This window comes from Tribolium castaneum, chromosome 10 (genome assembly GCF_031307605.1).
Source record: "Tribolium castaneum strain GA2 chromosome 10, icTriCast1.1, whole genome shotgun sequence".
Classification (NCBI taxonomy): Eukaryota; Metazoa; Arthropoda; class Insecta; order Coleoptera; family Tenebrionidae; genus Tribolium; species Tribolium castaneum.
Genome location: NC_087403.1, coordinates 3,952,769 through 3,980,716, shown reverse-complemented (window position 1 = coordinate 3,980,716; position 27,948 = coordinate 3,952,769). Strand labels below are relative to the sequence as shown.

General features: G+C 35.4%; 1 protein-coding gene across 4 annotated transcripts; it reads left to right on the top strand.

Annotated features, from left to right (window-relative positions):
- The first annotated feature begins 29 nt into the window (after positions 1 to 29).
- Positions 30 to 27,569, top strand: Cadps (Calcium-dependent secretion activator). 4 transcript variants are annotated; one of them, XM_015980504.2, is made up of 25 exons: positions 31 to 318; positions 10,030 to 10,172; positions 13,679 to 14,068; positions 14,639 to 14,814; positions 14,866 to 14,945; positions 15,037 to 15,191; positions 15,258 to 15,338; positions 16,880 to 17,049; positions 17,116 to 17,209; positions 17,634 to 17,900; positions 19,028 to 19,310; positions 19,363 to 19,383; positions 19,454 to 19,642; positions 19,700 to 19,836; positions 19,885 to 20,072; positions 20,128 to 20,241; positions 20,922 to 21,109; positions 21,159 to 21,271; positions 22,151 to 22,336; positions 24,587 to 24,743; positions 24,793 to 24,934; positions 24,980 to 25,448; positions 25,492 to 25,713; positions 25,761 to 25,891; positions 25,941 to 27,569. In XM_015980504.2, the coding sequence occupies exons 2-25, from the start codon at positions 10,053 to 10,055 to the stop codon at positions 26,137 to 26,139; spliced, it is 4,272 nt and encodes a 1,423-aa protein (XP_015835990.1). In that variant the 5' UTR covers positions 31 to 318; positions 10,030 to 10,052; the 3' UTR covers positions 26,140 to 27,569. The 4 variants fall into 4 exon arrangements, with proteins under 4 accessions (XP_015835956.1, XP_015835990.1, XP_008193449.1 ...); XM_015980470.2 differs by having other exon boundaries at positions 30 to 318; positions 16,880 to 17,209; positions 19,363 to 19,389; XM_008195227.3 differs by lacking the exon at positions 22,151 to 22,336 and having other exon boundaries at positions 16,880 to 17,209; positions 20,140 to 20,241.
- The last annotated feature ends 379 nt before the right edge of the window (positions 27,570 to 27,948 follow it).

Here is a 27,948-nt window from a genome sequence, read left to right as displayed (position 1 = left end):
CCGCAAGTACGCAACCTGCGCAACGCAGATAGTAGGTACAGTATACTGAAGACTTTTCAGGTCACAGTTCTCCAAGCTGCAACCAACGGGAAATCAATACCGAGCTTTTTTAGAAGTACCTAATGCCCCACATTGCAAGCACAGTCTTCGCCGTCGTCGCCGCCGTGTGCCGTCGTTGTTGCTAACTCGCCGCCTCCTCTCTGGCCAAGGCATGCCTCTGCTGGCTGAGGCAGCCTAGTGCCGATCTCGGGACAGTGTGCTCCGCAGAATGGGATAGCGACACCGAAACCTGCACAACTTCCCAACTGTACTAATCAGGTTAGCTGCAGCTTAAGCTCCACAACCACCATACATGCACCATGTGTCTTTGTTTCCGCTTACATCATTTGCTTTTTCTTGACTTGACTCGATTTAAGCGTAGAAATAGGAACCGATTTTAATGTATGCTACTTATTTTATTATACACGAAACGTTCCGTGACTAAGTACCGTAGCGGGTATTCCCCGAACGTAAGAACTCCAGAGCCCAGTCAGTGGCGGGGAGACAAATTAAGAGAGTTTAAGACAATTTTTTATTACACCACTAACAATCATCAATAGGTCCATTATTGCTGCATTTAGCGACGGTTACAGAACTTAACTTCCAATTATTTTGCACGGTATATCTTCCAGATTGGCGGTTTGCACCGATTTATACGGGTGTTAGATATTTAAAGTCATTTTCTGCAAAATTACTCATTTTGAGTTACGACACTCTTGCAGCAAACGGCCGATAAATAGACAATTAAATTTACGACTGTCGAAACTAACCATTTTGAACTAAACGCTTATTTGCTCCATTATATTCCTGCAAAAAATTAATAAGACCCATTGGTTTAACACAGCTTAATAGGTAGATAGAGATCGCGAAACGAATCGATCCAGTAAAATTTGTGGATGTCGAAAATGCATAGTTTTGCCAAAAACTTAAATTGGGATGTACTCTCTTGTAATAAATTTTACAAAAAAAATGCTGGCAACATTTTTTTTAATTCTTATTACGTTTCTGGTTATAAAGAAATTATTATATGCTAATAAATTATCATAAGCCTCACAGTGGCTCTCGACTAATTTTTGAAGAAAGTGTGCACTTTTTCGAATAAATATTTTGCTAATCCATTTCCTAACACCCCCGTGTAACTTTCAAGTAGGGGAGATTGGGCCACCATGAGGCATTTGAATATTTTCGCTTATCTAAGGCATATTCATTCATTCGTTTGGTGATAAACTATGTTTACATGTTGGCTTGAAAATAAGATTTTTTGGTGGCTCATGATCAGTAAAATTGTCTATTACACAAAAAAGCTATAATGAAGTTAATTGATTGTTGAACCTAAATATTGTTTTAAATTTGCTGTTGTAAAATTAGTTCGTTTTTCCGTAAGAATTTACGAGTTTAATTGCTTCAACAAGTGACAAGTCTACTGTTTCTAATTTTGTTATGTTATTTACTAAACTTTGAGAGTGAGAAAGTAAGTCATTTTTCAAAGTAGCTTGATTAAAATAATGCTGAATGTGAATGTTCAGAAGAAGAGAACCACCAATAAATGGAAACATTTCGAATAAAAAACTAATACACTAAGAGACTGAAAAGCTAAAGAAAATTAAAAACACATTACAAAAACACTAAAATTAAAATTCTGTGCTAAGTGACTGAAACAGTGATAAATTAAAAAACAATAAAATAATAGAAATTGTAAAACTGAAATTATGAGACAGTGAAACAGCGACAAACTGAAAAATTTAGGAAGCAAATATGAAATTTGGGAAATACTGAAATACTGAGAATAAACTTAAAAACTGTGTGATTGAAACACTGGAAGCCTAAGATACTAAAAAGATACAAAGATTTTTGACCTAATTGGGTCCATTTTTGAGTTTTGTGAAGGAATCTTGCGAAACAATTGAGTTTTTGCTGAAAACTTGCGAAATGTTTGAGTTTGAACACGAACTAATTGCGAGAATCAATCTTTATCAAAAACAAATCTGTCCACAATTATCCACGATTTTTTAACCCTAGTGTAATAGAAAACTTGTAATTTTCTTAGAAAACAGCGAAATTCTAGATCGTTTGTCTGACATTCACAAAATAATCAAACAGGTTTTTGTTCAGTTGTGAACGCCTTATGATTGGTCTATTTTACAGTTGGGAGTGCAATATCCCTCCTATATCCAATGACAAACGCTTCAATCGCCTTGCAGTTTTTTGTGCACCAGATAAACAAGTAGGAGGCGATTTTTATATTTTTATTGGTCTATTACTCATTGCAGGGACAAATGAAACCGGTTGTTCTAGGGCAGGTCTTTTTCACAGAACGGGATCGCGAATAAAATGGTCGATTCTGCTTAGTTTTTGAAATGATTTATTTTTTTTAGGAATTTGTTATACAAAAACTAAGAATACTAGAATAAAATCTACACTGTTGATTTGGAAAAATTAATAATTACGATTATAATTAAAATAAATACATTTTAAAAATCAAAATTAACAATTGGCGAACACTGCAATTTTGTCATTTCTACGTAAATATTTTTTTTATTTTAAAATAAATGCTGATACAAAAATTGTTATTCACTAAAAGTTTAAACACTGACAAAGGAAAACTAAAAAATGTTGAGACTGAAATTTTCAGGAACTAAGCGACTGAAAAACTAGAACTGGAAAGAAAAAACACTAGTAAGTTAAAATATTACATTCTGAATAAAAAACCAATACACCAAGAGACTAAAAAGCTAAAAAAATTAAAAACAGAAATACAAAAAATTAAAAAACAGTAAGATTAAAATTCTGTAGATGTACAAGTGATCGAAAAAGTGATAATTAAAAAACTTTGAAACTGCAAAATAAGATAAGATAATAAAATTACGAAAAACTCAAAAATTGGGGAAAGGAATAATATGACATACTATGGGAAAATTAAGAAACCAACAAGCTGAAATACTGGAAGCCTGAGAAACAAAAAATCTTTAGATCTAAAATAAAATAATTATTAAATTGAAAATTTTGATGTAATGATTTTCAACTAAATACAAATCAAAAAAATTGAGTAAATATTATATTTTAAATTAAATTGAGTTTAAATTTCAATTAGGATACATTTCAATTTGGTAATTTAGGAAAAATAAAGAATTTATTTCCAGTTTATCGTGGGACAAAGATACCAAAATATAGTTTGAAACAAATACACAATTAATTATTTCTTGAAACCGGTTGCTCTAGGGCAGGTCTTTTCCACAGAACGGGGTCGCGAATAAAATGGTCGATTCTGCTTAGTTTTTGAAATAATTTGAAAACAATTCAAAAAAAATTATTACACAAAAACTAAGAATCCCAGAAAAGTAGGACTGTCACAAATGTACGGAAAAATTAATAATTGCAATTATAATAATTCAAATAAATAAATTAACAATTATTGGTGAACACTGCAATTTTGACACTTCTACGTAAATGATGTTTTTATTCCAAAATTAAGGCTGATACATTGGCTTGCTCGCATAGTGGATTTACTATTATAGTCTAAAAATAATTAAACTTTCGTAAGCTGTTTGCGTGGGTAATTTCCGAGAGTCCTTTCGGCATTTTTACCAGCTTTATTGCGCTAAGTGGCAGGCTTTTTGCTTCAGTGCGTCTGCCAGTCTTTCCCCGCGATCCGTCGACACAAAGCTTTGTTTTGTTTATTTATATGCCCAAAGCCATCTAACACCGGCTGCGCTAAATGAATTAAGTGCGTCACTGGACCGTTACGTCCATACATAACAAAATTTTGCAATAGCCTGTGGCAATTGTCCTGATAAAATAATTTCCTTGATGTGCTTTAACACCAAACAGGTGTTAAGCTTTCAACTTTAATTTCACTTTCAAATTTCCATGACACCACCAACTCCCGAAAGTGTTAAGCCCTGGCCTTTTGTTTAATTTGCTTAATTTGGTGCGCATCGTTAGTCCTGATTTTGATTTACACATATTTTGAAAAAATATCATAACCGGGTTAGGGCGCAATTAAGACCTGCCAGCAGGCTGAGGCACAACACAGCGCGGAATTATTTTTATCTTGCCGTACACAATGAGACAAAATGAGGGTGAAAACGCGCTTGAAAGCCACGTAACTACACATAAAGGCCCAATTTTGACGTTTCCATTACCGGCCAACAAAAAATCACCGCAATACTTTTAAAACGCGTTCCCGAAACGTCACTCCAGTTGCGATCACTCGATGGATTTCATCCGGCGAAAAGGAAAGAATAATAAAATGAAGATTAAATTATGTTAAACATACTTCAAAGTAATATTGCTTATTTCTGGAACGTCTCCCAGCAAAATCAAGTTACGCTTTCGTCGTAATACACCTAGTCGATTTAATCTGGTTTTTTCTTCAGGTGTTCCAAAAGTTTGCACGTTTAGAGGTTCTATTAGTAAACGAGAGACTCATTTAAGTCTATTAGACTGAATAAATTTATCAAAATTCAATCTTCAGTCTAATCAAAAACTTTGTGGGTCTAATTTCCCCCGAAAAGAATTAAGCTTTTGTGCTTATGTCACGCCGTGAAAGCGTTATTTTTTCGAAATGAATTTAGATCAAAATAAATAAGCTAACGGTTCGGAATAAATTTTCTATTTATCCGAGTCGCCGTGAATCTAATCGTTTCCAGCGTTTCAATGTTCAGTGAGGCAAATAAAGAAGGATTATAAATCACGTTTTTAACAATCATAACGAAAATGAAAAAATCGTAATTTATTCCCGAACCGTTCACCCTCGTTCTGGAAACAATTCGGTTTTCCTTGACCCTTGAACATTTTTGACATTTAGCTAACGAATTTCGGACCAAAGTGGAAAATAAATCGTGCTTCGGTGCTCCCATTAAAAATAAACATTCATTGATATGTAAACGGTACATGGCCCCCATCTTCGCCCGCTCTCCTAAATAAATTCAAATCAAATTTAAATTTGGAGCACTCACAGACGAAATTTTAATACCGGCATTTGCAAAAGAACACTGTCTACAATACTGTGGACATATTAACATAGCAGACTTAGCCTAGGCTGAATAAAATATTGCTAATGTTGCCACGCCATTAGAATAATCGATAAATGCAAAACACTCAAACTTGATCATACTACATCGTTTAACACGCATATGGTTTTGCGTACCTTTAATAAAAATGATTAATTAGATTCGCCCTCTGGGCAAACGTTAGCAACATTAGCCTTTTTAATTTTTGTGTTTTCTCACAGGATTATTGTCCAGTTTTTCAATAAATTGGTCTGGTTTAATAATTTTATAGTGAACAGTACGAACTAACACAGAAAATAACCACTGAAAGTTTAGTAAAGGTAAGGATAAGAGTAGAAAAGTCTCGACGAATTTAATTCATTACTTCTGTTCATGGAATGTTTTGAACTAAAAAAACAAACCAACGTAATAATGAACATTGCTTCGTGAAATAAATTAGAAGAACGTATTTTGAAGGTTTTATTTATTTATCGAGCTATTTATTTTTAGATTTGTCAGTTACCTGGTTCTAAAACGAAATTAAATATTTATTAAATTGAATTCTTAATTATCTTGCTGCCAGCGTAAGGCACAACTACAGTGAGAGTTTTGTAAGGTTTTATTCCAAGTTATTTTGCAAATGAAATTTGAATTATTCATTAGAGGCCAATGTGCGTCGTAAATTCATATCACACAAGGATTATTATTTTTGTATTACTTGTAGTATTATTAATAAGTTTTACAGGAAGCTAAAGTAACAAAACAGCGCATTTGTATGGGGGTTGGAGTGTTGTGAAGACCTGAAAATTAAAAATTTGGCGTGTTTTGTTGAAAGTGCAAAGAGTTGCCGAAGTAGTTGAAAAGTGATTCAGTTGAATAAAAGTTGAAAGTAATTTTTCCAGTACAGCGAACGTGTATTATTAGCGCCTTCTTTGTGTGGAAGCTGCAATTTAGCCACGACCTGTCTGTTTATTATGGGTTTAAGGTATTGATTTTAACGAGCTTTGAGAATATCATCATTATTACGGCTCTAATCTGCAATCCGCCCACGAGCATTTTTCTCGTCTCTAATAAAGTGCAAAGCCTAACTAATGAATTCGATAAACAAAAACTAACATGTTTATTGATGCGATGATATCCGTATCTAATTTGGCTTATTAAAATGATTGCAACGTAACGTGTGGCGTGCGTGTGCCCGCTACAAAATTTCGAACATTAATTTAATTTGTTTTTGAAACAGAGTTCCTTATTTTCAATCGAATGGCCGCACCAAAATCCTACTACGTCTCAATATCTTATTGAAATATTGGAAGAGAAAAACCACTGAAACCTTCTATAACGTTACATTCAAACGCTGGATTTCTACGTAAATATTTTTTTTATTTCAAAATTAAGGCCGATACAAAAATTGTTGTTCATTAAAAGTTTAAACACTGACAAAGGAAAACTAAAAAATGTTGAGACTGAAATTTTCAGGAACCAAGCGACTGAAAAACTAGAACTGGAAAGAAAAAACACTAGTAAGTTAAAATATTAGATTCTGAATAAAAAACCAATACACCAAGAGACTAAAAAGCTAAAAAAATTAAAAACAGAAATACAAAAAACTAGAAAACAGTAAGATTAAAATTCTGTAGATGTACAAGTGACCGAAAAAGTGATAATTAAAAAACTATGAAACTGCAAAATAAGATAAGATAATAAAATTACGAAAAACTGAAAAATTGGGGAAAGGAATAATATGACATACTATGGGAAAATTAAGAAACCAACAAGCTGAAATACTGGAAGCCTGAGAAACAAAAAATCTTTAGATCTAAAATAAAATAATTATGAAATTGAAAATTTTGATGTAATGATTTTGAACTAAATACAAATCAAAAAAATTTAGTAAATATTATATTTTAAATTAAATTGAGTTTAAAACTCAATTAGGATACATTTCAATTTGGTAATTTAAGAAAAATAAAGAATTTATTTCCAGTTTATCGTGGGACAAAGATACCAAAATATAGTTTGAAACAAATACACAATTAATTATTTCTTGAAACCGGTTGCTCTAGGGCAGGTCTTTTCCACAGAACGGGGTCGCAAATAAAATGGTCGATTCTGCTTAGTTTTTGAAATAATTTGATAACTCTGTTTTTGAAACAGAGTTCCTTATTTTCAATCGAATGGCCGCATCAAAATCCTACTACGTCTCAATATCTTATTGAAATATTGGAAGAGAAAAACCACTGAAACCTTCTATAACGTTACATTCAAACGCTGGATTTCTACGTAAATATTTTTTTTTTCAAAATTAAGGCCGATACAAAAATTGTTGTTTATTAAAAGTTTAAACACTGACAAAGGAAAACTAAAAAATGTTGAGACTGAAATTTTCAGGAACTAAGCGACTGAAAAACTAGAACTGGAAAGAAAAAAAACTAGTAAGTTAAAATATTAGATTCTGAATAAAAAACCAATACACCAAGAGACTAAAAAGCTAAAAAATTTAAAAACAGAAATACAAAAAACTAGAAAACAGTAAGATTAAAATTCTGTAGATGTACAAGTGACCGAAAAAGTGATAATTAAAAAACTATGAAACTGCAAAATAAGATAAGATAATAAAATTACGAAAAACTCAAAAATTGGGGAAAGGAATAATATGACATACTATGGGAAAATTAAGAAACCAACAAGCTTAAATACTGGAAGCCTGAGAAACAAAAAATCTTTAGATCTAAAATAAAATAATAATGAAATTGAAAATTTTTATGTAATGAATTTGAACTAAATACAAATCAAAAAAATTGAGTAATATATTATATTTTAAATTAAATTGAGTTTAAAACTCAATTAGGATACATTTCAATTTGGTAATTTAGGAAAAATAAAGAATTTATTTCCAGTTTATCGTGGGACAAGGATACTAAAATATAGTTTGAAACAAATACACAATTAATTATTTCTTGAAACCGGTTGCTCTAGGGCAGGTCTTTTCCACAGAACGGGGTCGCGAATAAAATGGTCAATTCTGCTTAGTTTTTGAAATAATTTGATAACTCTGTTTTTGAAACAGAGTTCCTTATTTTCAATCGAATGGCCGCATCAAAATCCTACTACGTCTCAATATCTTATTGAAATACTGGAAGAGAAAAACCACTGAAACCTTCTATAACGTTACATTCAAACGCTGGATTTCTTCCTGTTATTGACTTTCGTTTGCGTCCAAACAAATACCTACCTCGCCTGACTTTGCTTCATTTTTGACCACGTAATTTATAACAATAACGCGCTCCATCATGCTGTCAGCTTTCTACACATCAGTGCAATGTTTTTCCGGCATTACACGCAATAATTTATTGTCATTACCTATAATGTTGTGCACTTTTGTCAAGTAAATAAGAGACACTTTCTCGGAAAAATAACAATACGGTTTCTCGGTACAAGAATTCCAGTTATAATATTGCGTAGAACGGGCATCACACCTACACTTCAATCCATTGTTGCGGATTAAATTGATTGTTATCTTAATGGCTATAATTCGGGCATGAGTGCGTAACTGATGCTTATTATAAATGGTAAAACTCGAAAAGATTTGTCAGAATGTTGAGTTTCCCCAACTTTATCCCAAGCAAATGAACAAGATGTAGGAGTTGTCAATAGTCAATTGACACAAAATAAATAATAATTTTTGGCTGCTTCCCTGGCGAAGGTCAAGGCGGTAGAGCTCCAGAACTTGTACATTTTCCCGGTTGTTTTCCGTTTCGAGAGGAAGTTATACGGCATTCGCTTATTCAGCGAAATAAGAGAGTAAAATGAATGAATGAAACTCACCGCAGTGTATCAGATGACAAATAAATTTTGTGCTAAATGTAATTATAGCGGAATTTCGTTTCGCATTATTTTCTTTCATTCGTCTTATATTTTTAATTAAAAAGCTTCTTGAAAGTTTCGAAACAGCAGAAGTGAAGCAGTCTAAATGATTCTCGAGTAGGCACTCTTTGATATTGTTCAAACAAGTCAACATTAAATTTCAGTTGCATAATATTAGGTAAATAGCTTTTCTTTTTAGAGCCAGGTAAGTCCAACAAACGTTCGCTTTAGTAAAATTTCCATTCGAATTTAAACTTACACACTCAATTAACAAACTAAATTGTATTGATTTTTGGAGTCTGGGAGTGGGTGTTGTTCAAAATTTAATATATTGTTTAATATCCCGTTTGTTTGTTTTTATGTGCGTACCGTTCTGCTCTTTTGTTTTACAAAGAAAGTGGGTGGGCGAGGGTGTTGCGTTAATACTTTTGGGAAAGGTGAAAGCATAAACCTGATTTTAACAATACACCGGGGGTTGTACAAAACATGACACATAAAATACGGAATAAGGAAAGGTGCGAGGATTTTCTGTGTATTTTCTTGGGGATCAAGATATAGTATCGTTGTCTGTTCTATTTTTAACAAATATGTGTTTATTGATTGTTTATTTTTAAGTACATACATTTGTAATACAAGTAACGCTCTCCTCACACATTCGACTTTATTTACCATCTTGAATGTCGCACGGGATGTTATTGAGTTTTGCTCAGAAAATAGCAAACATAACTTTAACAACAGAAATGTGCTTGTATTGCTTCGAGCTTGAAATAATTTAAATGCGAATAGATAAACATGTAACATGATTACCAAAACTGACAGATAAAATTAGATTTTATAATTAGCTTGACAACATATAGATTGTGGCTTTGTCGATTAATCAGATATTGACATTAATTTACTTGGTGTAGCTAACGCCAAAAGCGAGAGCGACGTCCGTTCATTTCAGTACACTAGTGACCGGATTTTAGGAACATATCTATAACAACACAAGTACGTTTTGTCAAAAACTTCTGCTGATTAGTAGTGAAAGAAGTTGTAAAATGAGCCAGGCGACGTCGTATTGATTTTCCGACCATCCGTATGTCAAGTGTTGTCTCGCGAGGAGTGCTCATTTAAGCCCCGATTTTATTTCCAGATTGGACGAAAGAAGCAAGGAAGATGATTGATCCATCTTCATCTGAAGAAGACAGCGAAGAGGAGCATGCCCCTCCTCACGCGGGCCACCATCCTGCCGCCCACCACCACCACCACCAAACCACCCACCACCACCACCATCCCGTGAGTAAAAATCCAAATCGACAAATAATCGCCTTACAAACTTGAAAGGGCGCATAACGTTTGTTCATCCACTTCAACTTTGAACTTTACAATATTGCTACACCCAATTATCTCCGCCATGAATTAAAAAAAAAATAAAATAAATTAAAATATTATTGTTGACGGTCGTGTAATTTCCTCTTTCTTGTGGGGACCGCATTGAAACCCTTCTTCATTATTTCAGAAGGTATTGAATAGCGGTGAAAGCAGGGCTGTCAAGGGTCCTCACTATTGTGTTTTCTGCTTAATAAATACGTAGTTGTGCATTCACCGATCGATCAACCAGTTTTTACATTTTCGATCGGCTCGAAATTCTCGAAACTTCGAATCAAATAGATCATTATTTCTATTCCGTTCCGGTATCTAAACTAGATTTTACAATCTATTCACAAATCACTTTTGTTGCCATTCTATACAAAACTAAATTTAAACTTTATTACTTTCGACGATGCTTGTTCGATAAGTATGTATATCGCGTGTCTCCACCGACAAACATTTCGAATTTGTAACAAAGTGTTTAATAAACAGAACACTGGCTGATTCTGCCCATTTGATGGATGTTTCACCAAAGGCGAAACGAAAATACTTGTTGAGTGTACCATTTTAATGATTAATGCTTCCTTGTGAATATCAATTACGCGCCCCTGTTATTAAAAATGGTCAACTAATCAATTCTAAACTACTTTGTTGATAAGGACATCGTATTGTCGTATTGATTAAACAAATATTTGCCTACATAAATGTTACACCGCAAAAGGATAAATATTTAATTATTTTTTATAAGTGAGCATAAGTTTTGGTTAGATAAAATCTACAACTAGAAAGCATAAATATCAACACTGAACACTATAACAATAACCAGAGTTAGGCAAAACTAAACGTCTAACTATTATTTTAGGAAAAACTAATTAGTATCTCATCAACTATTATTTTACAATAATAATAAAATAATTTTTGATTTACTCAAAAAAATAATGGCACCCGACCACGGCATTTTTTGGTAAAAGGGAATGCTCTAAAAATGACCTCTAACTCTAATTCAATAATAAATTAAATGAATGAGAAGATAATAAAAGTGTTAAATATAAGAGTGCCATTTAAAAATATTTTTTGTGAATAACTTGACAACTAAAAGAAATTTCGAAAAAAAATTCTTTTCGAAAATTATTACATATTTTGAAATTAGTAGAGAAATTGAGCTTTAAACAAATAATTAATTTAAGAATCGATTTTTATATTTTAATTTTAATTAATATTATTTTATTTAAAATTGGGGAATAAATAAAATAAGAGGGGTTTAATTTTCATTAATATTTTTACGTTTTATTTAAAATTATTAATTATTTAAGTATTAATTGATTTATTTTTCTTTAAAATTAAAATTAAATTAATCATATTTTATAATATTACCTAATGATGTACTAATAAGTTTTGTCGTAAAGGAGATAGTTCAGGCACAAAACACTTGGTTCCATACTTTTGCCCAAGCCTGTATATACGATATTACAACACTAAAGTTATGTATTTTCAAATGTAACACCCTAATTTTTTTTAATTACAATAAACTAAAAAAACTTATATTCTTTGAATATAAACTTTTTTCTTTAAAATGGTGAAAGTCCTACTTTTCTCGAATTCTTAGTTTTTATGTAATAATTTTTTTAAAGCGAGTTTTTGTCAAAAAAATCAAATTATTTCAAAAACTGGGCATAATTTGGTCTTAAAACGTAAAAGCTACATCGAAAAATGCAAAAAACTACATAACTTTAATGTTTTTTTTGATATTGGGACCGCAATTGGATCTTACTGACAAAGCCAAGAAGCTCCACAAAGAAAAAAGCTGAAAATTAATAGAACGGCCGTAGAAATGGATGCGGTTATCCCAATTTTGATTAATGAATTACGCGCCCCTGCTATTAAAAATGGTCAACTAATCAATTCTAAACTACTTTGTTGATAAGGACATCGTATTGTCGTATTGATTAAACAAATATTTGCCTACATAAATGTTACACCGCAAAAGGATAAATATTTAATTATTTTTTTATAAGTGAGCATAATTTTTGGTTAGATAAAATCTACAACTAGAAAGTATAAATATCAACACTGAACACTATAACAATAACCAGAGTTAGGCAAAACTAAACGTCTAACTATTATTTTAGGAAAAACTAATTAGTACCTCATCAACTATTATTTTACAATAATAATACAATAATTTTTGATTTACTCAAAAAAATAATGGCACCCTACCACGGCATTTTTTGGTAAAAGGGAATGCTCTAAAAATGACCTCTAACTCTAATTCAATAATAAATTAAATGAATGAGAAGATAATAAAAGTATTAAATATAAGAGTGCCATTTAAAAATATTTTTTGTGAATAACTTGACAACTAAAAGAAATTTCGAAAAAAAATCTTTTCGAAAATTATTACATTTTTTGAAATTAGTAGAGAAATTGAGCTTTAAACAAATAATTAATTTAAGAATGGATTTTTATATTTTAATTAAAGTTAATATTATTTTATTTAAAATTGGGGAATAAATAAAATAAGAGGGGTTTAATTTTCATTAATATATTTAAGTTTAATTTAAAATTATTAATTATTTAAGTATTAATTGATTTATTTTTCTTTAAAATTAAAATTAAATTAATCATATTTTATAATTACCTAATGATGTACTAATAAGTTTTGTCGTAAAGGAGATAGTTCAGTATATACAATATTACAACACTAAAGTTATGTATTTTCAAATGTAACACCTTATTTTTTTTTAATTACAATAAACTAAAAAAACATATTTTTTGAATATAAACTTTTTTCTTTAAAATGGTGAAAGTCCTACTTTTCTCGAATTCTTAGTTTTTATGTAATAATTTTTTTAAAGCGTGTTTTCGTCAAAAAAATCAAATTAAATTTAGTCTTAAAACATAGAAGCTACATGGAAAAATGCAAAAAACTACATAACTTTAATGTTTTTTTTTAAATATTGGGACACCTTATATATACCGCAATTGGATCCTACTGACAAAGCCAAGAAGCTCCACAAAGAAAGAAACTGAAAATTTATAGAACGGCCGTAGAAATGGATGCGGTTGTGCCAATTTTGATTAATCAATGTACCTATGAATTTGATTTTTTCACTATAATGTGTTGAGAAAGAAAAGTGAAACTATTTGACTTTGATTTCGTATTGAATTCAAGCCTCGCTATTTATATTTGTACGTCTGTGTCAATAATGTGATATTGTGAATCGCCACTTGACCTTTGCAGTCTCACTAAAGGATATAAATAATTTTCCATCGAATTCTCCAACAGAAAAGCTCTCCAAAACATTTCAACAAAAGATATCTTTATTTCTTCACTACTCACGTTACTTTGAAATAGCTACTTTAAAACTAGTGAGAAAAATATTTGTGCAGAACGTAGAATAAGATGATGAAGGCGGTAATGGTTGTTTCAGTCCGAAGCTTCTCCTTACCATGCTCACTTGTCAGATTCTGGTAGTGGGAACCTGGAGGTTCCGAACAACACAGCGGCCCTCCAACGTTCCTTATCACCATCCAGTGCCGTATCAGCCGAAACCCTCAGCCACAGTATAGGATCCTCCCGAGCGAACTCCCTTCCCCGTCCCACGAGTCCCTCCCCGTCCGTGGCCTCGGAAAAAACCGAAGTTGACCTCCAGGAGAAGCAGGAACGCGAGGAGGAAGAGCGAAAAAGGCGCATTCAGCTTTACGTGTTCATTTCGAGGTGTATCGCTTATCCCTTCAACGCAAAACAACCGACGGATATGACTCGACGTCAGACCAAAATCACAAAACACCAATTAGAAACTATCACCGCCAGATTTCAGGTAATGAATCGTTCGCTCTCTCGACAAATTCCAAATTAAATTATTCCTCTATCTAATTGGTTAATCAACAAGAACGAGCCAATTACGTCGAAGCGCCTCCCCATTTTATGATTGCCTTTCAAGCACATATTTAATGGAAAAATTGACCCATTTATCGCTTGGTTTCAACCTTAACTGCCAATTTCAACTCCCGATCAAATATCCACGCCATGCTCCTCATATTAACCATAAAAGCCCTTCCACCGACTCGCTCAATTATGATCATCGCTGATCATTAACCAGAGAGAAAGACACCCGACCGAACCTGGATTAAGCCAAGACTTCGCTGCGCTTTTTGCCCACGCGAATTAATTTGATTGAATTTCTGGAACCGTTTCAATGTCTTTAGCTTTACATGTCCCACCGAACGAATTCTTTGCGTTACTCTCCTATTAATGAAGTTCCTTTGTGCTGCAACTGCTCCATTATTTAGACTGGGGCTCCAAGGCAATTCCTTCACCCGACTCACATGTTTAATAACTGTTTAATCAATGTAATTGCTTAAAAGTGATTCTCGCATCCAATTTGCAGAGTTTTTTGAAAGGAGAAACTCAAATAATGGCGGATGAAGCTTTCCAAAACGCTGTACAAAATTACTACGATGTTTTCCTCAAATCGGAAAGGGTAGTCAAAATGGTGCAATCTGGTGCTTGTTCGCAATATGATTTTAGAGAGGTTTTTAGGAATAATATCGAGAAACGCGTTAGGTATGTGCCGCGGTTTTGTAGCCTATTTGCCACATGACTATTTTCCGCCAGGTCTTTGCCAGAAATGGAAGGTTTAAGTAAAGAAACCGTATTTACCTCATGGATGGCGAAATTTGACTGTATTCTAAAAGGTAAGTCTTTTAACTCGCCACCAAGCACCGAAATGACGCGTTAAATTAACGAACTGATTGTCCCGTTGTGAATTTTGGTTTTGTGTGGCAGGATTAGGCGACGAAGATTCCAAGCGGCCTTCTAGAATGCAACAGCAATCTTTAAATTCGGAGTTAATTTTATCGAAAGAACAGCTGTACGACATGTTCCAACAAATACTGGGAGTCAAAAAATTCGAACACCAACTTCTTTTCAATGCTCTAATGGTAAGGATGGTCCCGTTTAAAGCGCTACCCCAACCGATCGATTTTACAACTGTGCGACTATTTTAGCTTGATTCGGCTGACGAACAAGCCGCTGCTATTCGGAGAGAGTTAGATGGCAGAATGCAAAAAGTAGCTGAAATGGAAAAGGTAAATTTCATTTCATTGTTCGGCTATATTTGATCAAAAGACAACATGATTAAATGTACTAACGTATTGGATCGTATATTAAGGTCAACACCGTTGGGGATTTCGAGAAACCGGTCTTCTTTCGCCAGTCCGCCAGCTCACAATAGCGAAAATGTAATCTAATTACATGCGTTTGACGCATTTATGTTACGCATTACTAGCCATTCATAAATCCTCCACCTTATTCCAGAAGTATTGACCCGATAAAAATACACAAGAAAACGCAAACAGGCTAAAAGACTGCCGCACTTTTCACAAACGCTTTATCGCCCACAATTCTTTTGCAATATAACTTTCTACACCATCGTAACAAGATCAAACACCCACTCGGAGTCGAAAGTCGTCACAATATATTCCAAAAATATCGCGGCAAATGCCGCCACGGAACTCGCACACAATACGACTGAATTAAATGACCAAATTTTAAAAACAAGGAATTTTCAATTAAAATTAACAATAGGAGAGTTGTGCGGCGATAATTTATAAATCACTCGATTCGGAAAATTTTTAATAAACTTGCCTGTCAACCACACACTGCCTTTTATTTCTAATTAATACCAGCTCCAGTTTTACGAAAACTTTCTGCCCATTTCTAATTTTAGCTAAGATCAGAAATAAATGTCCGTGTCTGATCGTGGAAGAAATGACGTCCATTTAATTATTTATTTGGTTTGGACGGCAGTCTTGACATCGCACTGGTAAAAATGGTGGATGCGCCGGGCAAATAATTTTCTAGCGGCGACCAAAGCCACAAATAAAGGAAAATGTTCGATGCACCTGAATAGAAGTAACGTTTGGTTAAAACGGTATTTACGATTGAAAGCCGATTTAATTTAATTTTAATTAAACTCAAATAATGGTGCGCGCCGAATTAACAAAGTTAGACAAATATTTCAGGGTCTAACTTCAACAAGAACTATTTCAATAATAATTTGGCGATACGGCGTGCGTGATTTATTGTGAAACTGTATTAAAAATTTAATAACACGCTCGGTTTGTTGAGTATTGTTTTAAATTACAAATTTGTTAAAACAAATTGAGCTATCAAATGTGATTTTAGTTTGGTATTTGTTTTATAAATGACAAATTGGTGGGCGCGCCGGGATCGGATATAATTCATAAATTAAACATTGCTATCCGTTTGTGCGATTTATTTGCATTTTTAGCAATGTATTTAAATAAAAGGTTCAATGTCTTGTAATCAGAGATGAAACTGCAATGTCAAGGGGATACAGAAATAGACTTTTGATACGGTTCAATTGATGCTTGTTAGAGTGAAGCTATTTGAGAGTGGGTTGGTTATATTTACGTTTGATTGTGAAAGGTAAAGAATCATGAGTAAACAGTTGTATTTTTAGTCGAAAATGTCGGTAAGTACGGTTATTGAAACAGCCAAGTGCTTATTTGAGGAAGGAATGAATTCGGTCACCGCGAGACGTTGATCATGTTGTCTTTCTTTCGCTCGGGTTTGTGCGGTTGGTAAAACAGCGAATGGATTTCAGAACCGGAAGCTAATGCCGAAATTTGTACTGAAAGAAATGGAGTCTTTGTACATAGAGGAGTTAAAGTCATCAATAAATTTATTGATGGCAAATCTAGAATCTCTCCCCGTTTCAAAAGGATCGATGGACTCTAAATATGGCTTGCAAAAACTAAAACGCTATAATCACAGGTTGCATAACCATAATAATCCGTATAATGTGAAGCATCTTTTGATGAATTATGTTACTTCTTTTAGATCGCAAGGATCTTTAGCGAAATTAGAAGGAGACTCAGCTGACAGTGACACACAACTGACAAAACTTGATGTTGTCCTAACTTTTCAGTTAGAGGTAATTTTCGCCCATTGCTCCACGTCCATATTTCATTCACGCTCTGTACTCTCTTCCAATCTCATTGACAGCCCTCTCCTCTCACGTATTATTAAGTCGTTTTCAGTTCTTATGCCACTTCAAGATCTCGTGCACTTGTTTCCGATTTTATTGACTTGCTACGTCTTACACATTCGTCTGCCCTCTCTCTAAGCTTGCTTTCATAACCAGCCCATCATCAGTCGCAAATAATAATAATAATAATTGTAATATGTTCAGTAGCTTGAGCACTTGGTTTAAATAATTAAGGGACAAGTTGATCGCTCCGCTAGCGCTATCCTTCCAATCCTCCGCAATCTCTCAAACAAAGTCAGTGTGCGCGCCATAACATAATTGTCTTTAGCTGGAGGCTCTCCAAACACGTTCTCTAGAGTCGCTATTTTAGGTAGTAGTAATGGAAGTAAAAGGTTTAAAATCTCTAGCGCCAAATCGAATCGTGTATTGCACCATGGAGGTCGAGAACGGAGAAAAGCTCCAAACTGACCAGGCCGAAGCCTCGAAACCGATGTGGGACACGCAGGGCGATTTTTGCACGACCCACCCTTTGCCAATTGTCAAAGTAAAACTGTACACCGAAAACCCCGGAATGCTAGCCCTCGAAGACAAAGAACTCGGGAAAGTCATCCTCAAACCGACGCCCCTCTCGTCAAAGGTATGAAAATCGAACGCCTCTCCAAACACTTGGCTCGATGTTTCACTCAACCCAACAAATGCACGCCAAACCACTTAAACTGCGTTCTAAATAAATCATCGGCGCGCATTTGCATACGAAAGCTGCCTTTGCATTTTAAAGGTGGTTCAAGTGCATTTGTCGCCGAAACACACAACTTCACACATTTTGGAAAAGTCGGGTGTGTTGTAGTTCTTAGCTACGTAAACGGGTCAGGTTTTGGAACCAACAATCGACACTCACGAACACCACCACACGAGGAACAAACGACCTTGTGAGATCCCAAAAACAATTTAAACTCAGTGTTGGTAGCTGTGTTTAACAGTCCAGAGATACTTCTCGAAAAGTTTGAGTTTAGTAGATGTTGGCAGCAATTGACGAAATTCACCCATTCACCCATTTATTGTTAGTCTCCACAAGCAGCAGCTCACACCGTTATTTGCACTGACTGCAAACTGGGGTTTAGGTTGGACAGATGTAAAAGCCATACACGATTTTAACTGTTATTTAATAACCTTGTTAAATTGTTGACCGCTCGCTTGTGTTCAATCAAACGCTCGTAAAAAACGAATTACGCGTAAAATAAAACGAGGGTTGTTTTAATTTTAAATACTTTACACCTATTTAGCCTAAACTAATAATCCGACAGCACGTTTACAGCACAGTTACACAATACTAGTCACTTGGACATATTTATTTCGTAAGTGTTTTATGCAGTGTCTACTGAAACATGTGTCAAAAGTGAGAAAAAAGTTAGGCAATTTCTTTAATTAATACTACATCACGGCCCACTTTTCCAAAACCCACAAACATGCATGGCACATGGTGTAAATTAATGATGTGTTCGCCACAACCAGTACGTTTCCCCGATACTTATGTACATGTACTGTGGAAAAATAATTTTTGATTTTAGTGTTTAACGCGGCACATGTTTTTGTGACACACTGTATTTGCAACTCTGTCCACTGTCCGTACTTTTCGTTTTCGAATTATATTTAGGTCTTATAGTTACTAATAAAGCGTTAAAATGAGTCAATTGTGGGCAAGATCTGGTAAACGAAGGCTTTTCGTTTCTGGGACCCGTATTATAATCGCCTGAACTCACTTAGGTACCGGAATGGCACAAAATGACTGTACCTAAAAACCTCCCCGATCAAGACTTACGGATTAGAATAGCGTGTAGAATGGACAAGCCTTTGAATATGAAACATTGCGGCTATTTGTATGCCTTGGGGAAAAACGTTTGGAAAAAGTGGAAAAAGCGATATTACGTTCTGGTGCAAGTCTCCCAGTACACATTTGCAATGTGCAGTTACAAGGAAAAAAAGTCGGAGCCTTCCGAGATGATGCAGTTGGACGGCTACACGGTCGACTACATCGAAGCCTCGAGTGGTAAGTCGAGTGTGAAGTCTCGCCGCTAAAAACTATCGATTTCGTGTTTAAGCCAACTTAATGGTCGGAATGGGTAAGCGTAAGTTTCCTCCCTTTTTTCTTAATTCGGGAAGGCCGAGGCGTGCTGACGGCGCGTTTTGTAGATTTGGAAGGCGGGCGGTACTTTTTTAACGCCGTCAAGGAGGGCGATAGCATTATTTACGCGAGCGACGACGAGAACGAGTGCCATTTGTGGGTGATGGCAATGTACCGCGCGACCGGCCAAAGCCACAAGCCCACCCCGCCCCTGACTTTGCAAGACAAAAACTCCACCATCTCGAAAATTCAAGGAGGTATATACGAGCGTTTCGCGCAAGCGACAGCTTTGGACCGTTTTCTTGCTTTCGCAGACGCTGATCGGGCCCGAAAGCACGGCATGGAAGACTTCATATCGGCCGATCCGTGCCAGTTCGACCACGCGGCTCTGTTCAAGCTCCTGCAGAACCTCACGTTAGAGTACCGACTCAACGACCCGTACTGCTCTCTGGTAAAGCGGCGGCGGGAGCGCGCAGGGTGCTAAGTCTGATTGTTATAGGGGTGGTTTAGCCCTGGCCAAGTGTTTGTTTTGGACGAGTATTGTGCGAGATACGGAGTGCGGGGATGTTACAGACATTTGTGTTATTTATCTGACTTGTTAGATAGGGCCGAAAAAAATATTATGATTGATCCTACCCTTATACACTATAGTTTTGCGTTCTGTGCCAGCCACGTCCATGGAAACAGGTTTGTAGACTCTGACTAGGGCTTAGAAAATTCATCGATTAATTGATAACATTAGCAATGACTTTAGACCCGACGGCGTTGGAAGCGTCACCCACGAAGAGAAAGAAAAATTTCAAGAAGTTAAGGAACGGTTACGAGTTTTGTTAGAAAACCAAATTACCAATTTCAGGTAAAAATCATTCAGATATATGTACATGATGTACACGACAAACACATTCACACTAAATGGACTACTAAAGGGACCAAGGACGCAACTTTTATCCCATTGCATTTTTTATTTGTCTAGATTTATTTACAAAAATTATTGACGCAAAATTAAATAATAAGTTTCAGGTAACAGTAAGTAACAGGTTTATCGTAGCTCAGTTTTGTAAATAGCTCACAAACTGATCATGATAGTGCTAGCTTCTGATTCTTTTGAATTACCTAGATTAAAATCAATTAAATGCATGACGATTTTACAGTAGCTGGTTTAGTTTATACAATTCTCAGTCTTTGAGAAACTACTTTACTTGCTTTTGACTTTTTTCTATTCTGGATTAGAGTTGGGCAAAAGCCACTTTTTTACGCAATTGGCAGCAGAAATAATTTCTTAATATCTCTCTTACCACCAAAGCACCAACAATTCGATGCCTATGATCCAAATTTCTCCTCTTGACTTAACACACTTTACATCTAAACACATTTACACTTCTGACTGTCAGCATGTGTTATGCCTAAAGTGGGACTAGGCTGCTTGCGCAGCCTAGCCCCAGTTAGATTTTGCATTTTAATGTACAGTTGTAGTTTTTTTATTATTAAATTCAAAACTGTCGCGAACGCAGCTCAAAGCTCGAAATTCTGTTTCAGGTATTGTTTTCCTTTTGGGAGACCAGAGGGCGCCTTAAAAGCAACTCTTTCATTATTAGAAAGAGTGCTAATGAAAGATATCGTTACACCAGTGCCTCCTGAAGAAGTACGCGGGATGATTAAGAAATGTTTAGAAACTGCTGCGTTACTCAACTACACTAGATTATCTTCAGAAGCAAAAATAGAAGGTAACTGTCTTTCCTTACCCACGCGAAAAATGATCTAATGCCTCTGCAGAAGATTTGCGAGGGGAAACCATGGTGCCACCCAGCAAAAAATTAGACGATTTAATTCACTTAGCTGAGTTATGTGTTGACTTATTGCAACAAAACGAGGAACATTATGCCGAGGTGAGTGCGCACCCATCTCACAATCAAACAGCTCAATTAAAATTTACCGCTGCAATTGTGCAATCTTCCGTGTCAACTCCTAATGTTTATTGGTTTATGGTCGCCTCTCAACTTTCTTGCCTAAGTTTAAAATCAATACCCACCGACTGGATATGATTGAGATGCAAGCCATCTATTGATTCCCTACTTTTCGCGGTTGACGTCACTTATCTGCGTTTGTGTGGAAATTCGCCATTATTTAATAAATATTTGATGTTGCAACACTTTGAACTTCTTCGACCCGTCAAAGATTGCATTCTTGCACACCTCCCAAAAAAACTTGTTAAATCTTTTTGACGCTCGAATTGCAGCACTCAAGAAGATTCAAATTCTTTGTAACGTTAGAGCGAAACGCGACAATAAACAGTTTTTCTCATACTTTTTGACAAGCGTTTTCCAATGCGAAAAATTATTAACAAAACTCGTCGACTCTTTTTATAGCAATCACAGTCCCGTATTTACATTTTTGCCTCACGCTAACGCGTAATTAAGGTGCAGTTAGCGCTCGACATGAAATAAACTTATTAGAGAAGTTGTGTAAAATTATGCCGCACATGTGTAGTCAAATGGACTGGTATAATTAAGTTAAAATAACGCAATTTGTTATTTTTCATTACTACTCCTTAGCTAAATCAATATACGAAAAAAAGAAGAGCAATGATTGTAGTTCTGAAGACTAGTTGTACGATTTGAGAAATGCTGTTGGTGTTCTGTATCTGTATCGTACGTTACCTGTGCAGCTCCGTGTGGGGCGCGTTCCCGCACGCGGCTGCGTAAAATGTGAACTGTCACTTGTACCGATGATTAATGTTGTGTGTAATTTTGTGTACTTATATGTAGCAGCTGCGCAAGGCAGACCGGCAGCCGTCGCCACAGGCCGCAGCCTCGGCGGGCACGAACGCTAGTTCGGCCGCTCCGGGCGCTCCGGGCAATCCGGGCACTCCGGGCCGTGATGCCAAGCAGCAAAACTCTGTGTTCCGCTATTGCATGCCTCAGCATGCCACTTACACCCCACCAGACCCCACGGCACGTACATCTTCTATCTCTTTATCTTTTATTCTGAGTAGGTATCGCCAAGCAGGAGCGGAGAGAACGCACTCCTGGTTGGTGTGTAGTTATAATCAATCAGAAATAGGATTCGCTGCAAGGAAACTTCAACTGGGCCTTGCGGGAATGCTTGCATTTGCGTCAACAGCTTTCTATACCACTAACACTTCATCAAGACTGTTACAATAGAAAACTGCTGATACAAGGAAAACAGGTGCCGACTGATTAGCACGGTCTGTCACTACTACTCTCCCATACAACAAACATCCTCGGTGTGCTATGCGACAGGGCGAAGTTTGCTGTTGCTTGCGACTGTAGTGTGGTTCTTCCATATTTCTGACTCATACAGCAAGAAATTAAGTCGACAAGTTTTTAAATCAGTTAACACCAAGAATAGTGGCAACTTTTCCGAGCGTCTCATAACGGGAAAAGAATGCAAAATATGAATAATATTTTTTTATTATTATTTATGAATAGAGACCGGATTTTTAGGAGTTTTAGGAAGGAAGAAAAATCTTATTTAGGTGTAAATTTTTTTTTGAGAAACACTAATAAATTAATACACTAAGACACTTAAAAGCTAAAAAAATAAAAACTGGTAAGTATAAAAAAAAATAACAGTATAATAAAAATTCTGAAAGAGTGATAAATTAAAAAAACTATACTACTGCAAAATAAGAACATTAAGAAATTGGAAAAGTGTAATTATAAGACAAGAGTTTTTGGTGAAAAACTTGCGAAATGTTTGAGTTTGAACACGAAATAATTGCGAGAATCAAAGTTTAGCAAAAACAAATAGATCCACAATTTATCCACGACTTTCGAACCCAAGTGTAGTAGAAAACTTGTAATTTTCTTAGAAAACAGCGAAATTCTAGATCGTTTGTCCGACATTCACAAAATAATCAAACAGGTTTTTGTTCAGTTGTGAACGCCTTATGATTGGTCTATTTTACAGTTGGGAGTGCAATATCCCTCCCATATCCAATGACAAACGCTTCAATCGCCTTGCAATTTTTTGTGCACCAGATAAACAAGTAGGAGGTGATTTTAATATTTTTATTGGTCAATTACTTATTCGTAGGACAAATGAAACCGGTTCTAGGGCAGGTCTTTTTCACAGAACGGGATCGCGAATAAAATGGTCGATTCTGCTTAGTTTTTGAAATAATTTATTTTTTTTAGGAATTTGTTATACAAAAACTAAGAATGCTAGAATAAAATCTACACCGTTGGTTTGGAAAAATTAATAATTACGATTATAATTAAAATAAATACATTTTAAAAATCAAAATTAACAATTGGCGAACACTGCAATTTTGTCATTTCTACGTAAATATTTTTTTTATTTCAAAATAAAGGCTGATACAAAAATTGTTATTTATTAAAAGTTTAAACCCTGACAAAGGAAAACTGAAAAATGTTGAGACTGAAATTTTTAGGAACTAAGCGACTGAAAAACTAGAACTGGAAAGAAAAAACACTAGTAAGTTAAAATACTAGATTCTGAATAAAAAACCAATACACCAAGAGACTAAAAAGCTAAAAAAATAAAAACAGGAATACAAAAAACTAAAAAACAGTAAGATTAAAATTCTGTAGATGTACAAGTGACCGAAAAAGTGATAATTAAAAAACTATGAAACTGCAAAATAAGATAACATAATAAAATTACGAAAAACTGAAAAATTGGGGAAAGGGATAATATGACATACTATGGGAGAATTAAGAAACCAACAAGCTGAAATACTGGAACCTGAAAAACAAAAAATCTTTAGATCTAAAATAAAATAATTACAAAATTGAACATTTTGATGTAATGATTTTAAACTAAATACAAATCAAAAAAATTGAGTAAATATTATATTTTAAATTAAATTGAGTTTAAAACTCAATTAGGATACATTTCAATTTGGTAATTTAGGAAAAATAAAGAATTTATTTCCAGTTTATCGTGGGACAAAGATACCAAAATATAGTTTGAAACAAATACACAATTAATTATTTCTTGTGTCGGGGTTTATGAGTTTTCTGTTGCTGGAATATGTACTTGATTTCTTGTGTGTACCTTTTTCCGCTGTTTGGTGTTGTGTACCTACCTCAGTCAGCGCCTGACATACTGCATGAATGTAAGAATCGATGTTCCCTCGATAAATTTACAGGGACAATTTGGATAAATTTTCCACAAATTCCACATCACAAAACTAACTGACTTGTTCTCACATGCAGGCCTTTGCGTGGTTCAGTGATTTATTAGTCGAACACGCGGAAATATTTTGGTCCTTGTTTGCCGTCGACATGGACCGCGTCCTAGCTGAGCAACCAGCAGACACGTGGGACTCGTTCCCACTTTTCCAAATCCTTAACGATTACCTCCGAACTGATGGTAATAGTAATAACATCACTTGTGATGAAATCTTTCAATCGAGTTTTAGACAACTTGAAAAATGGGCGGTTCCACCAACATTTAAGAGACACTTTTGCGCCTCTGGTCGTACGTTATGTCGATCTAATGGAGTCTTCGATCGCCCAGTCGATACACAAGGGCTTCGAGAAGGAACGATGGGAGATCAAGGGGTGAGTTTCGGGTGAGGTGGTTGCAATCACAGTGGGGCTTTCCAGCAATGGGTGTGCCACCTCCGAGGACTTGTTCTGGAAACTGGACGCGCTCCAGTCGTTCATCCGCGACCTCCACTGGCCGGACGCCGAGTTCCGGCAACACCTGGAACAGCGTTTGAAGCTGATGGCGTGCGATATGATCGAGTCGTGCATCCAACGGACGGAGACCGCGTTCCAGCAGTGGCTGAAGAAGTCCGTCACTTTCATCTCCACCGACTACATCATCCCGTCGGAGATGTGTGCCATGGTTAACGTTATCCTGGACGCTAAGAACCAGTCGTTGAAGTTGTGTGCTGTCGACGGAATCGACGTTCACCAATACCACACGAAAATCGACGACCAAATCGACAAAACCCTGGCGAACATGAACCAGGGGATGATCAGCAAGCTGATGTCGGTCCTGGAAGCCACACTGTCGAAGCTATCGCGCTACGACGAGGGGAGTTTGATCGGCTCGATTCTGAGCTTTACGGTAGGTGATGGGACGGTTATTCCCGCTCTAGCCAGTTTTCCAGAACGTGTCCGGGTCTGGCAAGGACATGGGCCAGGGTTATGTGAATTTCACGCGGAACTGCATGGACCAGATTAGGGGTAAAGTGACGGACGAACTCTGGATTCTAAATTTCTTCGAACAGTGGTACACCAGCCAAATCAACATGCTTTGCAACTGGTTATCAGAACGGTTGGATCACACTTTGCATCCATACCAATGTACGTGCCTTGCCCATATTGTGAAGGTAAGTCTTGTGGTGGTGAGGAGCGGAAAGGTCTCAACGATTTGTAGAAAATCTACTCCGATTTCGAACTTCAAGGCGTGATGGAAGATAAGTTGAATTCCAAAGCTTACCAAACCATAGCCCAGCGAATGCAGACCGAGGAGGCAACGTGTGCCCTTACCATGGGACAGGCTGAAGGGTAAACCACGAGGGTGGGGGTAATTTCTTTGACTGTTTCTCTTATTTAGGGGGAGTGAGGGTTTGGACGAAGACGGTGATAATCGAAGTAAGACGAAAGTTACGATCATGGAGAGTCTGAGTGGCGAAGACGGGAATTATGTCTCGAACATCGGGAATATGGTGGCAGGACGGGTCGGGAATATCTTCGGGAAGGGGTTGGGAGGAATCAGTACAAAATTTGGTGGTGGAACAAGCAGTTGGTTTTAAACTAGCAGATTTTATTATAGCTTATGTTTTCTCACAGAGTTACAAGAATGCTGGCACTGGCCTGATATTGTGATGGTCCGCTTTTTATCTAGATGAATAATTTCAAAGCAATTTTGTACCGTTTGTTGACATTTGTTGACGTTCTATACCAATAATATTGTTCGAGAATACCCAGTACTCAGCACTGTTCTTTATTTGCCACCACTATATATAGTTCTAATCGAATGATTTTGTTATCTGTGCCTCGTGGCGCGACATCTATACATTAAGCCTTCAGGAACACACCATTTGAATTGGTACAATAAATGACATTCAGTAACAACTGCACTGGACTCGAAACGTTTAACCATTAGCTCATAACTTAAGTACAGGCCACAAATTGCTGTTTGCTAGACCGTTAATAAATTTTTATCACATATCAAGCACTAAACTGCTCCAATTTATTTTACGTGCCGTTAAAAACCGACACTTAATTTGTATTATAAATATGAGCGAGTCCAGTGATGTTGGTGAGTGTAGTATAAAGATCGCAATTACGACGTTTTCAGTATCTGTAGCACATTGCGCATATCTTTAAGAATGCATTGTCGTAGACATACAACTGGATACTGAAAATGTTTTTGTTTTTAAATATGTATTTGCTTTATGTGCTGCTGGCATCGGTTTGTAAAGTACGGTTACACGGAGACAGCTTATACATCTCTATAAGTTACTATGTTGTTCAGTTAGATTTTAGAATAAACTGATTAAATAACAACGATAACTAATTGAAATTTTTTATGGTAACTGCATGCCGCTGCTGCTAATATTTTTAAAATTCTCTGTAGCTCTTTTATCAGAAAACATTGACGAGTACAAATTTATCATTCGTATATTGTAGCATAGATATCAACAATTTTGATGCGTAATTTTTGATAAATGTGAATAGGTGACGATATAGTCTTAAATTAATAACTCTTCATCACTTCATTATATAATAAAAAGGTATATCCAATTGGTTGTTGAAAACTTTAAAGTTTAAAAATATTCCCATATAAGTGTATATAGAAATACAGATGTTCGTATTTCATAATTACTTTATCTGCCTTTTCATGAACATCAAATACTATACTTATTGTAGGATATAACTGAATAATAGACGGTAACTGAATTTCATAGTAACTTGCTTTTTTATTTCCAAAATCAATAAACACGTTCCAATACGACGTATACTTGTCTATATAAAACAGTCTATGTTTTTCGTTTTTGTTGCAAAACGGTCATGGCAATTCTTAGCACTGATTTGTAAATGAATGTTGGGCCTGTGATGTCGACAAACCAAAAGATGCTAAAAAATTTAAGCCTATATAAATGATTATTTATAGGCTAGATAATATTGTTATGTTTAACTAACTTGTACTTACTGATGGTAAATAAATTGTTTTAAAAGATTCGCTTTTTCCTGCACCTTTTCCCCTCCCCTAGACCTGATTAACACTAGTTTACAAAAAATGTCGATCAAAAAACGTGTTTTTTCCATAAGTCTGTAATTTTTAAGAAATTTTGCAAAATAATTGATTAATAAAAGGTAAATTTATGGTCTTTTTCGACCAAATTTTGTGATTTTTTTGCCCTAGTTCAATAAAAACAGGAAAAAATAATGTTTGGTCTAAAAACGTGTTTATGTCAACAGAACCCTAGTAACCCTTGGTTAAGTTAAATCCAGTTTACACAACAGTTATCTAGGTAACCATAGTTATGTTTAACTGTGGTTATATTACGGTTAGATAACAGTTATGTTATCAATAAAATAAAAAGTTTCAACGAGGA